General features: G+C 29.5%; 1 protein-coding gene across 1 annotated transcript; it reads right to left on the reverse strand.

The window, feature by feature from the left end:
* Positions 1–375: 375 nt before the first annotated feature.
* On the reverse strand, positions 376–6,730 carry LOC114275386 (MLO-like protein 10). The gene is made up of 15 exons (XM_028217408.2): positions 6,295–6,730; positions 5,257–5,314; positions 4,852–5,072; positions 3,845–3,961; positions 3,584–3,644; positions 3,373–3,461; positions 3,140–3,214; positions 2,970–3,058; positions 2,793–2,842; positions 2,664–2,704; positions 2,413–2,586; positions 1,677–1,712; positions 1,499–1,569; positions 1,306–1,366; positions 376–962 (listed from the first exon to the last, which is right to left on the reverse strand). The coding sequence occupies exons 1-15, from the start codon at positions 6,427–6,429 to the stop codon at positions 555–557; spliced, it is 1,686 nt and encodes a 561-aa protein (XP_028073209.2). The 5' UTR covers positions 6,430–6,730; the 3' UTR covers positions 376–554.
* Between the last annotated feature and the right edge of the window lie 9,560 nt (positions 6,731–16,290).

Consider the following 16,290-nt stretch of genomic DNA (forward strand, 5'->3'; position numbering starts at 1 on the left):
TCAATTAATACATTTCAATATATAAATTAGGTTTATATCTTGAATTTATGGATAGGAAAATAGAACAAAAGAGTAAATTTATACATTTTTTTTTGGAGGGGGGTTGACAAAATAGGTATTTGTCCACAAAAAAAAAAAAAAAAAAAAAAAGTCGTAAAAAATGAATTCAAATAAATAACTTCATTTCTCCATCATTTTTCTCCTTCGTCGACAAATCTAAGACCCAAATAAATATATAGCATTATGAAATTCAACCAAAAAATTTTGCAATTAAAATGGATATTATATGGATCAGGGAATACAATCTCCCCATTCAATATTATCCTGACAATGGAACAAAGTAAAAATGCGGAATAAAATCTCACAATCCAATCATAAAAAATGAACAAGCAAAATTGTATATCTAAAACTGTTTTTATGAACAAGCATGTCAAAATGTACAACAAATACCACTATATTTAACTACATTCCAAGTTCCAACAATTATAATATTTCCTCGAAATTATACCGAACAAAAAATCATACAAGTGGGAGAATTACCGGTATCATCATCTTCACTTCACTGGAGCAAGCTTCACGAATGAGAAATCATCCTCCTTTCTACTTTCCTCTTGAGGTTGGGGTGCACTTGTTTCAATCTCCGAATTATGATCATCAATTCTTAAAATCAAGTCAGGTGTTGTCGATGATGTGGGTGACAATGGCTCCGCTTCAAAATCATATAAGTCACGGTCCTCGTACAAACGGGTTGAGTGACCGGTAGTCTTGAAGCGATGCAGCGCAGCTCCAGCAGACTGCAAGGTTGAACCCACTGAAGCTGATAGGCTTGGGCTTTCTCCGCCAAGGGTTTGGGTAGGAGACTTTCCTCCCTTCCTGTGCTTCTTTTTTACGGCCATGTGCCACTTCTTAAGAGCCTTGGATGTTTGTTCATCAAAGATTGATTTCTTCATATGCGTGCCCATCTGCAGTTCCACAGGAGAGTCTTCAGCCAACCGATCAGTACACAAAAATCAACTCTAACATCAAACTACACGGACACGTGGCACGACATAGAGATGCTGACATGGAGGACACAGTTTTATATATATTTAGTATTTATCATATATATGACTATTTCATTTATTATTTATCATATATATGACTGATTCAGATATTTTGGTTTGACAGTGAGAAATGTGAAATCTGATAAAGCAATTGAATGTGGACATTGGCCTTCTCCAAAACTCGTGTTGACAAAGTTTCACCAGAAAAAGAGCTTGTTAAATGCCACAAACTAGAGGAATGAACATTTAACACAGCTAGTACCTGAGCTATAAGGGCATACAGAGGAAGCGTGATGTAGCTACATAAGAACAAGACTCCAAACCTGCAAACCCAACAACAAAGTTCACTCCGGCAAATTCAAGGCCAAATCCCGAGCTTTAGAGTAATTATGTCTGTGCACAAGGTGGTGGCTATTTAAATTGTAAAAAGAGAAATTATGGAAGAAAAAGCTCACCCTAAAGCAATTTTAACAATTACAAGCTTGAAATTGTCATCATGGAAGCAAGATTGTAGCCCAAACAAGTACTGCATAAAAAGGAAATATGTGTCATTTTCCGTGTGAAGGTCATTAGACAATAAAAATAATAAACAGAAATATCAGATTTTCAAGATAGACAGAAAATATTCATTACCCAAATCCACAATAAATATGTTATCTGGAATGCATTCTGCATTCAAGCATACAAGCAAATTAGTTCTCCATTAGTAAACAAAAACAAAGAATACAAATTGGTAATTGTAAGGAGAATGTTTAGATCAAGGAGCAGTAAAATTAGGATTTCCAAATTAGGATAACCATCTCTTCGCCAAAGACATCCTAAACCACTTGATTGCACAAGAGATTCACAAGAACCTTTCATTTCATGTGTCAAGCAATATAAATATGTTCTTCCATATACAAGATCTCAAATTCATGTATCCCTTGCAGATGGAGCCACAATTTTTGTCTAGTGGTGGTAAATCTAAAAAGGCAAATGCTAATAAGTGCCTCATATGCATTGTTTAATGTTGGAAAGTGAGTATAAAATGTATTGAAAATATCTAAAACTACTAAAAGTGTATTGATCTAGGGTTTTAGGGGCAAATGTCCCCACTTGTTAGCAAGACCCATCTAAAAAAAATTGGGCAAATGTCCCCACTTGTCCCTTTATAGATCCACCCTTGCTTGGCTACGGACAAAGATATCTTTTGAATCGTTTACAAAAAGACGTTAATGAGATTACCTTGGCTAAATTGATCGTAACTCTTGCGAGATGATCTTAGCCATTACAAAGAATATGTGAACCCCATCCCCTCATGCATACCCAAATTTATGGCAAAACAAGAAAAATGATCTCTCTACCCAAATAGGACATTTTGATTTCATACCTGAAACAAAGCAAAGTGGATCAGATGAAGAACTAACTGCGGCCGACCAAACCAAAAATATTTGTTCGAGCCTTGCACAAGAGGAATCCCTTGGACAACTGCATGTCTTTCCGTGATTTCGAGAGCCATCATAGTCAAAATGGCTTGGAGCTTTGTTCCAACAAGTAAGATTATCTGAAAACAATTATACAATCAACACTCGTCTTCCATATTAATCCAAAAAATTGTATGACTGAGAAGAGATTCCTTACAAGGATAGGAATTAAGGATGCCCAAAACAATAACTGCCACCCTGAAGGAGATACGGTGATTCAACAAATAAATAATAAATAAATAACACCAAATTTATGATTCAAGCAGTAACTGAAAAAGTGGCTCACCACTAACATTCAGGAGCAAGAAAATCACAAATGAAGCCCATAAGACGGGACTGCCAACATCATGAAGAGACTATGTCAGTGAGTCTGAATAATTACTCCAATTGAATGTAGGCAACAATAGATTGTCAAAACCTCGATATAATTCAGAAAAAGAACAGTTATAAAATAGAATACTACCTGACTCCCACAATTGTCTTAAAGTCATCCTCTAATGACCTTTTGATATATTTTTGGAAGTTAAATTTACTTCCAGGAGCCAAATGAACCTATAGAAACAGCATCTTTAGAAAAAAGAAAAAAAAATAATTTAAAACTGCTTACAGATTTTTGTCCCTAAGAAAACTCACACTGATGAATCCGTTGCGCAAGGTCAAGTAGTCAGACTTACTAACAGACCTAAAGAATTGTCGAAAGAAGCATCCCTGCAAGAGACAAAAAAAAGAAAAATAAAAAATCTGTGATTTTGAGTACTTAATCCAGAGTAAAAAATATTTGTACTTCCAGAATATGCCAAATAAATTATACAATTTTGCATAAGATGATGATATGAACATGGGCAAGCTAGAGAATTATATCTTACAATATAAAAGAATAATGGAATCCTAGTCCAGAAACTAGTGTGTGCTCTCACAAAAGATGTCTCGTGAGTAAGCCTGAATCTTGAGGGATCTGCATATTCCGATTGTGGAGGAAAAAAAATTTAATAATAATAATAATGAGAAACCCATGTTCAGACCAAAAACATAAAGTTCCGAACTAGAACATAGAGAATTTCCATTGTGCAATAATACCATTGGAGAACTCGTAGTCGTGGGATGCAGTCTCCAGCTCCCACTGCTTCCACCCGCGAATCTGCATACACTAATTTCCATCAGACAACTAATACGTAATCACCAGAGAGTCAATCCAATATCTAAAATGGTAAGTACTGTTCAAGATCAAACTGAGATCATCTTGATCAAAAGCTTGTTTGGCTTTGTTCAAAAGAAAATACCTTTAATCATGTGTATCAACCAAAACACAAAAATTATATTATTATATTTTTAAATTACCTTGAGTCGCCCAAGTGCCATCGTGACAGCACTGTATAACACATGTAAGACTGCTAAAAAGAATATGAGGATGTGTAATTGATGCACTCCTTCAGTGGATATCAGCGGCACCTTCCCCTGTTGGCAATAATCAGGTTGATTGAAGGAATAAGAACTATTACTCTTCTAGCTAGCAAATTGTACCAATAAATCAGAATAATTGTGTTGCACAGTTATCTATCAATAAAATTGAACTTTATCCTGTTTTTCTGTTGTTGACTTCTTGTGGATTGACAGAAAACTTAGGGCATGTTTGGTTGTATTTTCGTTTTCATTTTCCAGAAATACAAAAAGCTTGTTTCATTAACTGTTTTTGTTAACTATTTTTGGATTTTTTTATTAAAAAAAAAGAAACTCTTTAGGAAACACCAGAATTTTTTAATTGTCAAAAATTAATATTGTACAAAAATGAAAACGATATGAAAGTGATGAGTGTTTTCAAAATTTTCACTGTTTTTGTTTCTGAAAACATGAAAAATGAAAACGAAGAAGATGAAAACACAACCAAACACAGATTAATTCGGTTAGGTTACACTCTTTGTATCATCACGAAAGTCATTGTCCAAATCTCTACCCCTTTCATATTTGACAGAAATTTACAAAGCGGTTGAATTTATAATTCGAAGCATAAAAAATAGAGTCAAATGCATTGTTATCATGGTTTTACTTTAACACTTTGTATGCATAAATCTGTGCTGTTGTGATGCCTATATTTATTTATAAATTCTACCATGCTATAATGCCTAGACTATGTTAGTTTAGTTGGACAGAAAAACAATTCAAACCATATAACCTTAAAAATCAATAGATTTATATGGCAAAAGAAATTAGAGAAAAAGAAGAAGAAATACAAGAGATGCATATCAATTATTAGCACTTATCATTCTTTTGTATTTGTACTAGTACAACTATATTATCAATTACGCAGCATAATTATGAATGCGCATGCCAGCAACAGAAGCACTTACCGACTTGCAAGAGGAAGTGGAGGAGGAAGTGGAGCTACTAGCCTCAGCTAAAATTCTTTGTTCGAACCATAAAAGCCTCCGTTTATGTGCCTCTGTTGTACTGGTTTCGGGGAGAGGACATGGCAACAAAGTATCGGCAACATTAGTGGGAATACAGATTTTGACAATGTATTTCTGCCCAAATGTCAGAAGTAGCGAAATGAAACCAAGAATCATCAACTCTGCAGTAACAGAACAAAAGTCCAACAAGGATTCCTAACTTTTAGTTCCACATAGACCCAAAAACCACCACCAAAAAAAAGATAATAAAAACGGCATCCGAAGTTAAGGGGAAAAAAAAGGTTCTAAATTAGTTCCGTATGGAAAAAGCATTATCATCACTAATCATTAGCTATGTTTTCTTACCGGCTTTAACTTTCTCGAGAGCTTCATACAGAGCTTTCTTGTGCCTTTCCGAAAGGTACTGAAATAAAAAAAATAAAAAAAAAATTATATTCATTACCGCAATGTTAAACAGAAGAAAGCAACAAAGTCAAACAATGAATTCATCAATTGAATGAATTAAACAACATGAACCAGTAATATTAGAACCAAACATAAAATGAAGATTAAGATAAAACAAGGAAATTAACAGGGAAACAACCCAAAAAACAAACAAATCAGTCCAAGAGGCACAGCACATGAACCAAGGCATAGTTTGTTACCACTTTTGTTTTTTGTTTTAGTTTTCATTTTATTAGAGATTGGATAAGAAAACTTGTTTTCGAAAAAGTAGAATTGATTCTAAAATTTTTCAAAATTTTTTGAAATGAAAAAAATAGGTATTTTCACTTGTTTTGAAAACTAAGTTTTCAATTTTCCCTCTCCTCCCTCCACCACCACCAGCAGCCACTGGCCACCACTGTTTGGCCAGAACCCTACACCTCATTAGGAGTTGCAGGGCTCGAGTCTTGCCTATGACAGGCAAGACTCCATATCTCAGGCGACAGCTTCCGATGTAAAAAATACAAAACAAACAAACAAAAAATAATGATAGTAAACTCACTGTTTGAATATAGTGTCCATACCCTTCCTTCAAAGATTAATATATAACATGAGTGAATTTGTTTTCCCAATCAAAAATGCAAAAGCCAAATTAACTCAACCAAAAAGAATCAAGTCTCAGCTAGTCCTTTCCACAACACAACAACCCACATACAAATACCCAAAATTTTCAGTCTACAAACAGAAAAACATCAACTCACAAACAAATCAGGCAAGAAAGAACATCTAATAAGCAAAAAATAAATAAATAAATAAACAAAAAATGAAAACAAAATCCTGCAAAAACTGGGGTCAAAACCAGGAAATCAGAACAAACAACAAAGCAACAACAATTATGATTTCCCCCAGGTAGAGATTAGAGACCCATTTTTTGGGGAGAAGAGAGAATTTAGGAGATACCGTTCCAAATTTGTGGAGACCCTTCTCCATGGTAATGGAAATGATGATGATGACAGCACACACACCCGCAACAGCCCATGTCGGGGTCTGAGTAAGCTCCCTTGTCGCAATACTACTGCTGCTGTCTCCCGCCATACCTTAGCTCTCTCTCTCTCTCTCTTTTTCTCCTCTTCAAGTTTTAGAGAAAACCCAGATACAGATATATATGTATCTCGCTATGTATACGTATATATCTAGAGAGAGAGACAATTAGGAGGAGATTTGAGGTTTGGAGTTGAAGAGAAGAGGGAAAGAGAGCGAAAATGAAAAGGGTTTTTGGTTTGGTTTGGTTTGATGTAAGAAAAGCGGAGAGTGTATGAATGTAAGAATGGAAGGACGGTTGACACATGAGACGGAGATCAACGTTTGTTTTACTCAGCGAAGAATTCAACCTTTACGTCAAGTTTGGAAAGATTAAATAAGTGTATTTTTTGACTTTTTATGAAATATGAGTTGGATTTGGGTTGGGTTTGAAGTGATGTGTTAGAGAAGTGATGTGACTTAAATAAAATGATGTGACTTAAATAGAATAGTGACTTTTTAACTTTTTAAATTTTTTTGAAGATTCCAAACTAGGCCTTAAAAACTAAACAAAGCAAAAATGAATGTAAATTGGTTGGATAGTTGGTGAAGACTTTTGAACAAGTATTCTAGTACAGTTCCAAAAAACAGAGGATTTTGATCAATTATTTTTAAGGGAATGACTTGTCTTCCTGATGAAACTTTAATTGGACTACCTAATTGAGATTTTTTATTAATGAAGTTTGATCGGTAATAATTATTAAATAAAATATTTTTATTAGTAAAAAAAAATTTAAAATTTAATTAATTCATATTTCCATAAACTCTTACTAATAAAAATTTTCGGTTTAACAATCTAATTGATAAAAAAAAATTTATTTAATAATTATTATCGATAAAAAATTTTAACTAATTGAATTAAAAGTTCAACCAAAAAAAAAAAAAAGGGTAAATCTTATTTTTTACTGAGTTGACATAATAATGGTGGTTTTGTTAAAAAAAGTCCATGGTTTTTGTGTCATTGTCATCGGTCATAAATATTTATGCATGCAATGGATACCATCTCCAACTACAGCAATAAATTATTGGGGAAATTACACTACATGCTGTCTGTAAAAAATATTTATAAATAAGTAAAAAAAATATTATAAATATTAATAATTATAATTATATTTTTTATATATATTTTTTAGTTTTTGCTACTCCACTTATGTGTTATTTCTCCTAAATTATTCAGTGTAAAGGGTTTGTTGGATGCTGTTTATTTGAGTGTGGTTTATAATTTTTTTATTTTGAAAATTTATGTTAAATTGAGACCATTTGTTGTTAAAAAAAAAAAATTATAATTTATGAGGTAGAAATAATTTAAATAAATTATCTAAAAAATGATTTTCAAAAATAACTAAAAAGTGTTTTTGACTTTTATTTTTAAATTATTAGCTTTTAACATAAAATAAACCGCGGTCGCCTTATAGATTCATAATTAGGGTTAATTACATCAACATTTTCTCAATTATTAAAAATTATCATTTTATTTGCTCATCTATAAAATCATATATTTTTGGGTAAATTACATTTTGCCCCTTTATGTTTGGTCACTTTCTCACTTTAATCCTTTATATTTCAAGTTCTTTTTCACTTTATTCCTGAAACTAATTTCTGTTCAAAATTAGATAGAAAATGATACATTGATATTCACATAACAAAAATATTTTATTATATATTACTCACACATCAGACATAAACTTATACTTTAATATAATAATATTTTTTTTATATTACGTGATTGTCAATGTGTCATTTTTTGTCTAATTTTGAACATAAATTAGCTTTAACAATAAAATGGAAAAAATTTGAAACATAAAAGGCCAAAGTGAGAGGAAAAAAAAACACTTTAAAAATTAAAGTGAAAAAGTGACCAAACAAAAAAAGGGACAAAGTGTAATTTATCCTATATTTTAACTTCTTCAATTATAAAAAATATTACTTTCAACCCATTAGATCCTTTCAAGCCACTTCCAAAAAAAAAATTTGTCTAAATTTAACTATTGTTAAATCTTGTATTCAGTATGAAAAAGAGTTTCAACTATAAAAGTCAAGCTTGAGTGAGGTTCTTTTGATTCGAAATAAAAAAATTTACATATAAAATGTTTATCTGTAAATAATTTTATTCCCTTTTATTTTTGTGATGTTCGGCTGCAACTTAAAAATATTGCAATTCCAATGCTATGTCTACATCAGTGCTCAATATAAGTAAAATTCAATAGCCCATTTGGATAAAAAAATTTAAAAAAAAAACAAAAACAAAAACAAAAAACTCAATAATCAATATAGATAAGTTTTTTTTTCATGTTTTTTCTTTCCTTCATTTCTTTGTTATTTGAACGGAGACATTATAATTTCCACTTTTCAATCACATTACGTAAATGATTTATGGAAGCCGAAATGGTAAGCCATTTTTGGTAAATTTCAATAAAACATTTTACATACAAAAATATTTTACCCCATTATATGTAACCAAACACCAAAATTTAGGAAAATATTTTACATGCAAACAAATAGAGCCTAAATTTTAACAGAAAAAACAAGTTTTAACTAGACATTAAAAAAGTTTTAGATATTTTGCCCTACCGTAAAGTAAAACTCAAAAGCGTGTTTGGTTTCAATTTTCTAAATTTAATTTTCTAAAAATTTTATATTTCGTTTTCGTATTTTTTTTATTTTTAGTGAATACTTTTTAAATTTTAAGCAATTTTTTTACTTTTATAGATGACCTTATTTAGATGTATCTAAATAATAAAATATTTGTGAAAAAATATTTTAAAAAATTAATAAATACACAAAAATACGAAAAATGTAACTAATTTTCGTATTTTTTGATATTTAGTGAATTTTTTAAGATTTTTTACAAATATTATATTTTTAAGTGTATTCATATTAAGTGTGTCTAAAATTTTTTTAAAAAATTTCTTTAAATATTAAAAAAATTCATTAAAAACATTAAAATACAAAAAATAAAAAAGTAGAATTTTTTGAAAACCAGAACCAAACAAGCTAAAGTGTGTTTGGTTTAAATTTTTTTGATTAAATTTTTTGAAAACTAAGTTTTTTGGTTTTCGTATTTTTTTTGTTTTTAATGAATATTTTTAAAATTTTCAACATTTTTTTTAATTTTTTAGATGCACCTTACTTAGATGTATCTAAAAAGTAAAAAATTGGTGAAAAATATTTTAAAAAATTAATAAATACATAAAAATACAAAAAAATGTACTAAATTCTTATATTTTTTGTATTTTTGGTATTTAGTAAATTTTTAAAAAGCTTTTTTCACAAATTTTTTACTTTTTAGGTATATTTACGTTAGATATGTCTAAAAATTAAAAAAAATACTTAAAATATTAAAAAATTCAATAAAAACAAAAAAATACAAAAAAACAAGAAAATAGAATTTTTTGAAAAGTGTTTTTGAAAAATGATAACCAAGCAAAGTGAATTACTAGTAAGCAAAATGCAGTTCAAGCAAAGTGAATCGCAGTCGTTAAATTTGAGTTTCATTATTTTATATTTTTATGTACCATTAGTAAGCAAAATGCAGTTGTATTGGAGTTTATATTAGATTATGAAGGTGGAAAAGTAAATACAGGATGCTGAAAAAGTGTTGTCTTTTTTCTTTTGTCTTTTTGGTTGAGTGTAATGTTAGAAATACTCCTTTAATATTAAAAGTGCTTAAAATTTATTTAAAAATAGTGACTCCCACATCTCATGTCACAAAAAAGAGTAAAAAACCTTCTTCCCTGAATATTTTTCTTATTAAAAAAAGGAAAAATTAAATAAAAGGCTACTTTTATAAAATAATTATGCATTAGTGAAAAATTTTATCAATATTAATAATTTAAATCATAAGTTTTTCAATATTTTTGTAAATATTTTTCTGACATTCTACTGTTTTGTAATTTTCCCTTAAAAAAACCTTCAATTGCGCCACAGATTTTGTTAGATGAATAACTTTCCGCATTGTTGGTAGAATTGCAAAGTAAATTGACGGCTTGACTGCTTCCACGTCAATATATACTGCACGTTCTTTATTTTTTGGAATATAAAAAACTATTCAAACATAGAATAAATAAATTTATTTTTAAACTACTGATTGTAAAATATTGACATCAATAAAATTATACTTTAAATTAAAAATATTTAGGAAAAATTTTAAAATTTATAATAATGTAATTATTATAAAAATATTAGGAAAAAAATTCAGAATTTGACCCTATAATAAAACAAATTTTGAGCTTTTATTTTTTTAATTTAAACTCTAATATTTTGATTATTTTTAATTTAAACTATTTGTCTACTTTTTTTCAAGTAAAACTAACTGAAAAAGGAGCATTTGGGAAGAAGGTTGGAAGAGATTGGGAAGAAAAAAAATAGCTCAATTTAGGCTAAAATTCACAAAAAGACAAAATAGGCTAAAATAGTTAATAAGACAAAATATCACATCAAACCCATAATCATTTCACTTTTTCTCTCACAAACATCACATCCAACCACAAAAAAATCCAATCATCTTCCCAAATACAAAAATTTTAACATACTAAAATAGCTAAAAATTAAAATAACCTACTAAAATAATCACTTCCCAAACGAGGCCAAAGGGTCGCTGGAGGTTGAGGGGAAGCTATTGGAGGAAGGTTGTAAGGGTGGTGGTCAAAAGGATTGAATTGGAATTATCGTGAATGTTCAAAAAAAAAAAAAGGGGGAAGCAATTTTGCTATAGCATTACTCTTTGAAGAAAAAAAAAATCAAATTTATAAATTCTCTTTTTATTTTAAAAATTTGTGCAAGAGTGTTTGATATAACTTTTCACTACACTTTAGGGGCACAAACAACTTAAATAAGTAATAATAATAATAACATCATTATTAAAGTTTTGACTACAAATATTCAAACTTTTGATAAATTTATTAATATGTTAGATGGTACCCAATCTATTGCTTTAATATATCGTATATATTATAAATGTATAAAAATCAATCTAAATGTATATGCTTTAGTCAAAAACTCCAAGAATAAAACATTACTTATTCAAAGTAATACTGATGATGCTAATATTGAAGTACTAGAAACCATACTTTGGACAGATATAACTCTTTCAGAAAAATGGCTTACAATCAATGAAAAATATTCTCATAAAAATCAATATAATAGTAATGATTTACATCGTATCCAACAATATGATGATGGATTAGTCCAAATAAGTTTTGATTGTTTAAGTTGTAGTCAATCTTCAAAATAGTATATGTAGTTAACCCAATGAAAAAGATGAAATTTTTAGTATACTTTTATTTACTAGAAAATATTTCTAACCTCCTAACTACTCGTAGTAAATTAAAAAGTATAAACACTTCTTCTTCATCTCAAATTAAGAAGCCAGTTTATTCAATAACGAACTCATATTCATGAAAATGATAATACATCTCAAGGATCACCAACCCAAACTAATTTTGAAGTGGTTCATCCAATTATTTCGAAATTATTTCAAAATATTTTAATCACCACAAAAGCACTTCACAAACGATCCGCTAGTTAATGTATAGTGGGGTTCATATATAAAGGCTTTATTTGGATAGATAGTTTGGTTAAAATAGTCCACTAAAAGATAAAATAGGTTATTTTATTTTTTCTGCTACAACTATCAAATCGACTATAAAAAAAAAGACAACCAACTTTTAAACACAATTTTTTTTAGTCAAGCTAAAATAACTAAAAAGTCAAATAACTAACTAAGCCAACTTTCCAAACAAGATCAAAATGAATTTAAATCACACAATAATATTTTTGAATAAATCAAAAAGTTATTTCCAAATATTTCAATTTTTTTTGCTTAATGTTTTAGTTTAAAAAATCACTACCACTCCAATTTTAATTTTTTGCGACAGTAAAATGCCGTCACTAATATTCTTAATGCCGTTGCATTTATTTAAATCATTTTGTGACTGTATATATATATATATATATATGAAGTCGTCTCAAATTCACATTATTTTTTTTTTTTTACTTTTTTTTGCAACGGTATCTATTACAGTAGTAAAAAAACTCACTATTTTTTTGCGACTGCAGCTGGTGCCGTCACAAAAATTATTTTTTCGCGATAGCAATTTCTGCCGTCGCAAATACTCTCCTTTTTCGCGACGGCATTTTCTACCATCGCAAATACTCTATTTTTCCATGACAGCAAATTGTGTCATCGCAAAAACTTACATTTTTCGCTACAGCAAGTTGTGTCGTCGCAAAAACTTACATTTTTTCGCGACAGCACGGTAAGTGTGTCGTCGCGAATGCTTCCGTCTTTTAAGCCTACTTTTCTTATAGTAGTGTACCAAAACACTTCTCAAACGATCTCTTAATTGATGTAGAGTAAGATCCATGCATAAAATGAATTTAATAAGTCAAAATAATAATTCTATCGTCCAATTCATTCACATAGACTGAAAAGACTCCCAGTCTCCCACCCTTTTCAATTAATGACTTTTATTTATTTATTTTGGGCGGTGCAAATGGAAATAGCAGTACGTAGTAGATGAAGATAAAGCAACCCATAGAAAGGGGTAAGTTCCCGTTTCAAGAGCTAAACCCCAACCAATGTCCTGTACCGGGTTTGTTACAAATCCAGATTGGGGAGATGGGCTCCACTCCTTTCTTCACCAAACCATCTGTATATCTGCAAATTAGTTGACCTCTCTCTAGGAATGTAATAAGAAAGATTAAAAATACAAAAAAATAAAAATAAAAATAAAAGAAACTCAAAAATTATATTTGAAATCTCAAAATCAAGCAAATAGTTTGGCATTCTCCATGAGAAGTTGTCGATCCGAGCTCTATCTAAGATCAAGGTGACAACAATTTGGGAGCCTATCCCAATATGTACACTTTTTCGTAATTTTTTTTATTTACAATTAATTGGAGATTATATATAAATGTGATAATAATATCCAAATAATTATAGGTGTTGTTTAGTGCTGCTTATAATATTTGATGATATAGAAATAACTTAAATCTGCCGAAATTGTTTGGTCCTCTACTTATAGCTTTTGCTTGGGTGATCTTTGAAATTCTTTTTCTATTTCAAGTATTTTGAATAAATATGATTTTAATCACTGAAATAAAATAACAACTTCATTTTAATTGAATACTTTGTAATGCTTTTGCCCAACAACAAAACAAAACAAAACAAAAAATCTTCTTCTTCTTCTTCTTCTTCTTCTTCTTCTTTTCCCTCTCCTCTTATTTTCATTACATTATGTTTATTATATTTATATTTAAAGAGCAAAAGGAAAGAGAAAAATAGAAAAATAAAATCAAGTAAATGAAGCTAAATTTCTTTTCTTTTTTTGGGGGGGTTGGATTAAGAAAATGTGTAAATATCTGTAATAAAAAAAAAAAATCAGTTTTTCATCAGATTTCCAATGAAAAATTAACATTCATAAGTAATTTCATTCCCTATAATAAATCCAAGATTCAAATATCACATCAGTTTTTATTTAGATATGCGATGTAACCCATAACCCAATAACTCTAGCTATAATTTGCACTATACTCATTTTATCATTTACTTTTCTCTTGTTTTTTTCACAAAGATAATGATAAAACTTGAACCTCACTACTAGATAGACAAAGTATGAAGACAAAGTATTTGGGCCCCGTGTGTTTGGCCGCGTGAGTGGTAGGAGTGGCTTGTGAATGAGGTGGGGTCCACCTGTGGAACGTTTGGTTTGAAAATTCATGGGAGGATTAGTACTCCAGGCTGATCAACAATCCATTACAGTGGCCGGCCTAGCTCACCTATTGGGAGCGTGGGGATTGATGCTTAAGTAGCAAAACAAAAAAAAAAATAATTTATTTTTAAGTATTTTTAGACTATGTTTGTTTGGGTGGACATGAGCTTGGGATTGGACTAATAGTCTAATAAAATTATTAATCCGATGTTTGGTTAAACAATTGAAGTACGGACTAATTATTTTAAACTTGACTATTAGTTAAGATAGGATACATAATCCAACGGATTCGTAATCTTAGGATTATTAGTCATGGGAATACTAATCCAGTCCGCCCAAACAAACATGGCCTTAGATTATTGAGCTTAAAAAGTATGAAAAAATAATTATAATAATATTAAAAAAATATTAAAAATTAAAAATATATTAATTTTATATATTAATACTATCCATAATATTATTAATCTAGTGATGTACAAACAAATACTCTTTATTCTATATCTCTAACTTAATATCACCGCATTATTAATCTCCTCATTTAATCACACCGTACTCATAATCTCATCCAACCTAATCCATCAAACAAATATGGCCTAAAGTGGAATAGAGCAATAATGCTCTTGGAGCATTGAATAATTTCGCCTATTTGGGTCATTTCCACAACCAAAAAAAACAAAACAAAAAAAAAGCAAAGGTAACAAGTGTCCTCTCTGCATTGTTTAATATTAGCAAGTGTATAAAAAAATATCTTAAAAATATGTAAAAATGTTAAAAAGTATTTGCTTGTTTCTACTTTTCAAAAACTCTTTTCAGAAAATTCTATTTTCTTATTTTTCGTATTTTTTTGTTTTTACTAAATTTTTTTAATATTTTAAGCAATTTTTTTACTTTTTAGACACACCTAACATAAATACACCTAAAAAGTAAAAAAATTGTAAAAAACATCTTTTAAAAATTCACTAAATACCAAAAATATAAAAAAAAATACAAGAATTCACTACATTTTTTATATTTTTATGTATTTATTAATTTTTTGAAATATTTTTTCACAATTTTTTTACTTTTTAGATACATCTAAGTAAAGTGCATCTAAAAAAGTAAAAAAACTGTTTAAAATTTAAAAAATATTCACTAAAAACAAAAATCACGAAAACCAAAAAAGTCAGTTTTCAAAAAACTTAATTCAGAAAACTCAAATCAAACACACTGATTGATTTCAATAAAAGTGTATTGAATTTAGCAAAAAATGTATTATGTTTTTTATTTTATTTTTTATCTTTTACTTGTACCCTTAGAACACTTGTTAGCAAGACTCAAAAAATAAATAAATAAATAAATATTAATTAATGTGGACTAATCAGTATTCAACATACAGTAGTATTACATACACCAATTAATATACACACTAGTGTACCAATTGGTGTTATGTCCTTATTACTGACCCCACGTATTATACAAACTACAAATACTTAAAATCTCAAAATTATACCACATCTGTTAATACATTAATTAATACATACAAGGCCAAGTTTGGAAAGACTAAATAAATGTACTTTTTGACTTTTTTTATATTATGTGTAGAAAAAGTAAAGATGAGATATTGATTGATGTGACCCAAAAAAGATAAAAATATAAAATAAGTGCACTTTTTTAAGTTCGCCAAACTTGATTGCATGACTATTCAATAATCATTATATTTGGCCAAATAAAAGAAAACTTCCTGGATGAGCTTTCTAATTATTATTAATTAAAGAAAGAAATGTATGCATTTTCTCCTATTATCTTATTTTATATATAAAAAAACTCATCCAAAAAATTAATAATAATAAAAGTGATTAAGTTGTTAAATAAGTGGGCATTTTAAATGAAAAATTGACCGTGTATCAAAATGGAGTAAACAAATTGAAGAGGGTGAAGCAAATATAGAGAGCTTGCTTGGTCAACTTTTGTGATCTCTCATGGCACCAAGGGTGTAAAGTTGCCCGTGAGTCTGCAGCCCACCCGAATCTTGCCCGCTGTTTGGGTGGACACTCAAACCCAGACCCGGACTCGGACCCGAACCCAAACCCGAACCTAATCTGAGACCTTGAGACTAGGCCTGGATCATATATTCTGGAATCCGACCCGGCCCATAATCCGGTCATGGAATTTTTTTCCTCATACC

The sequence above is a fragment of the Camellia sinensis genome, chromosome 1 (assembly GCF_055761805.1).
Source record: "Camellia sinensis isolate YWXY chromosome 1, ASM5576180v1, whole genome shotgun sequence".
Classification (NCBI taxonomy): Eukaryota; Viridiplantae; Streptophyta; class Magnoliopsida; order Ericales; family Theaceae; genus Camellia; species Camellia sinensis.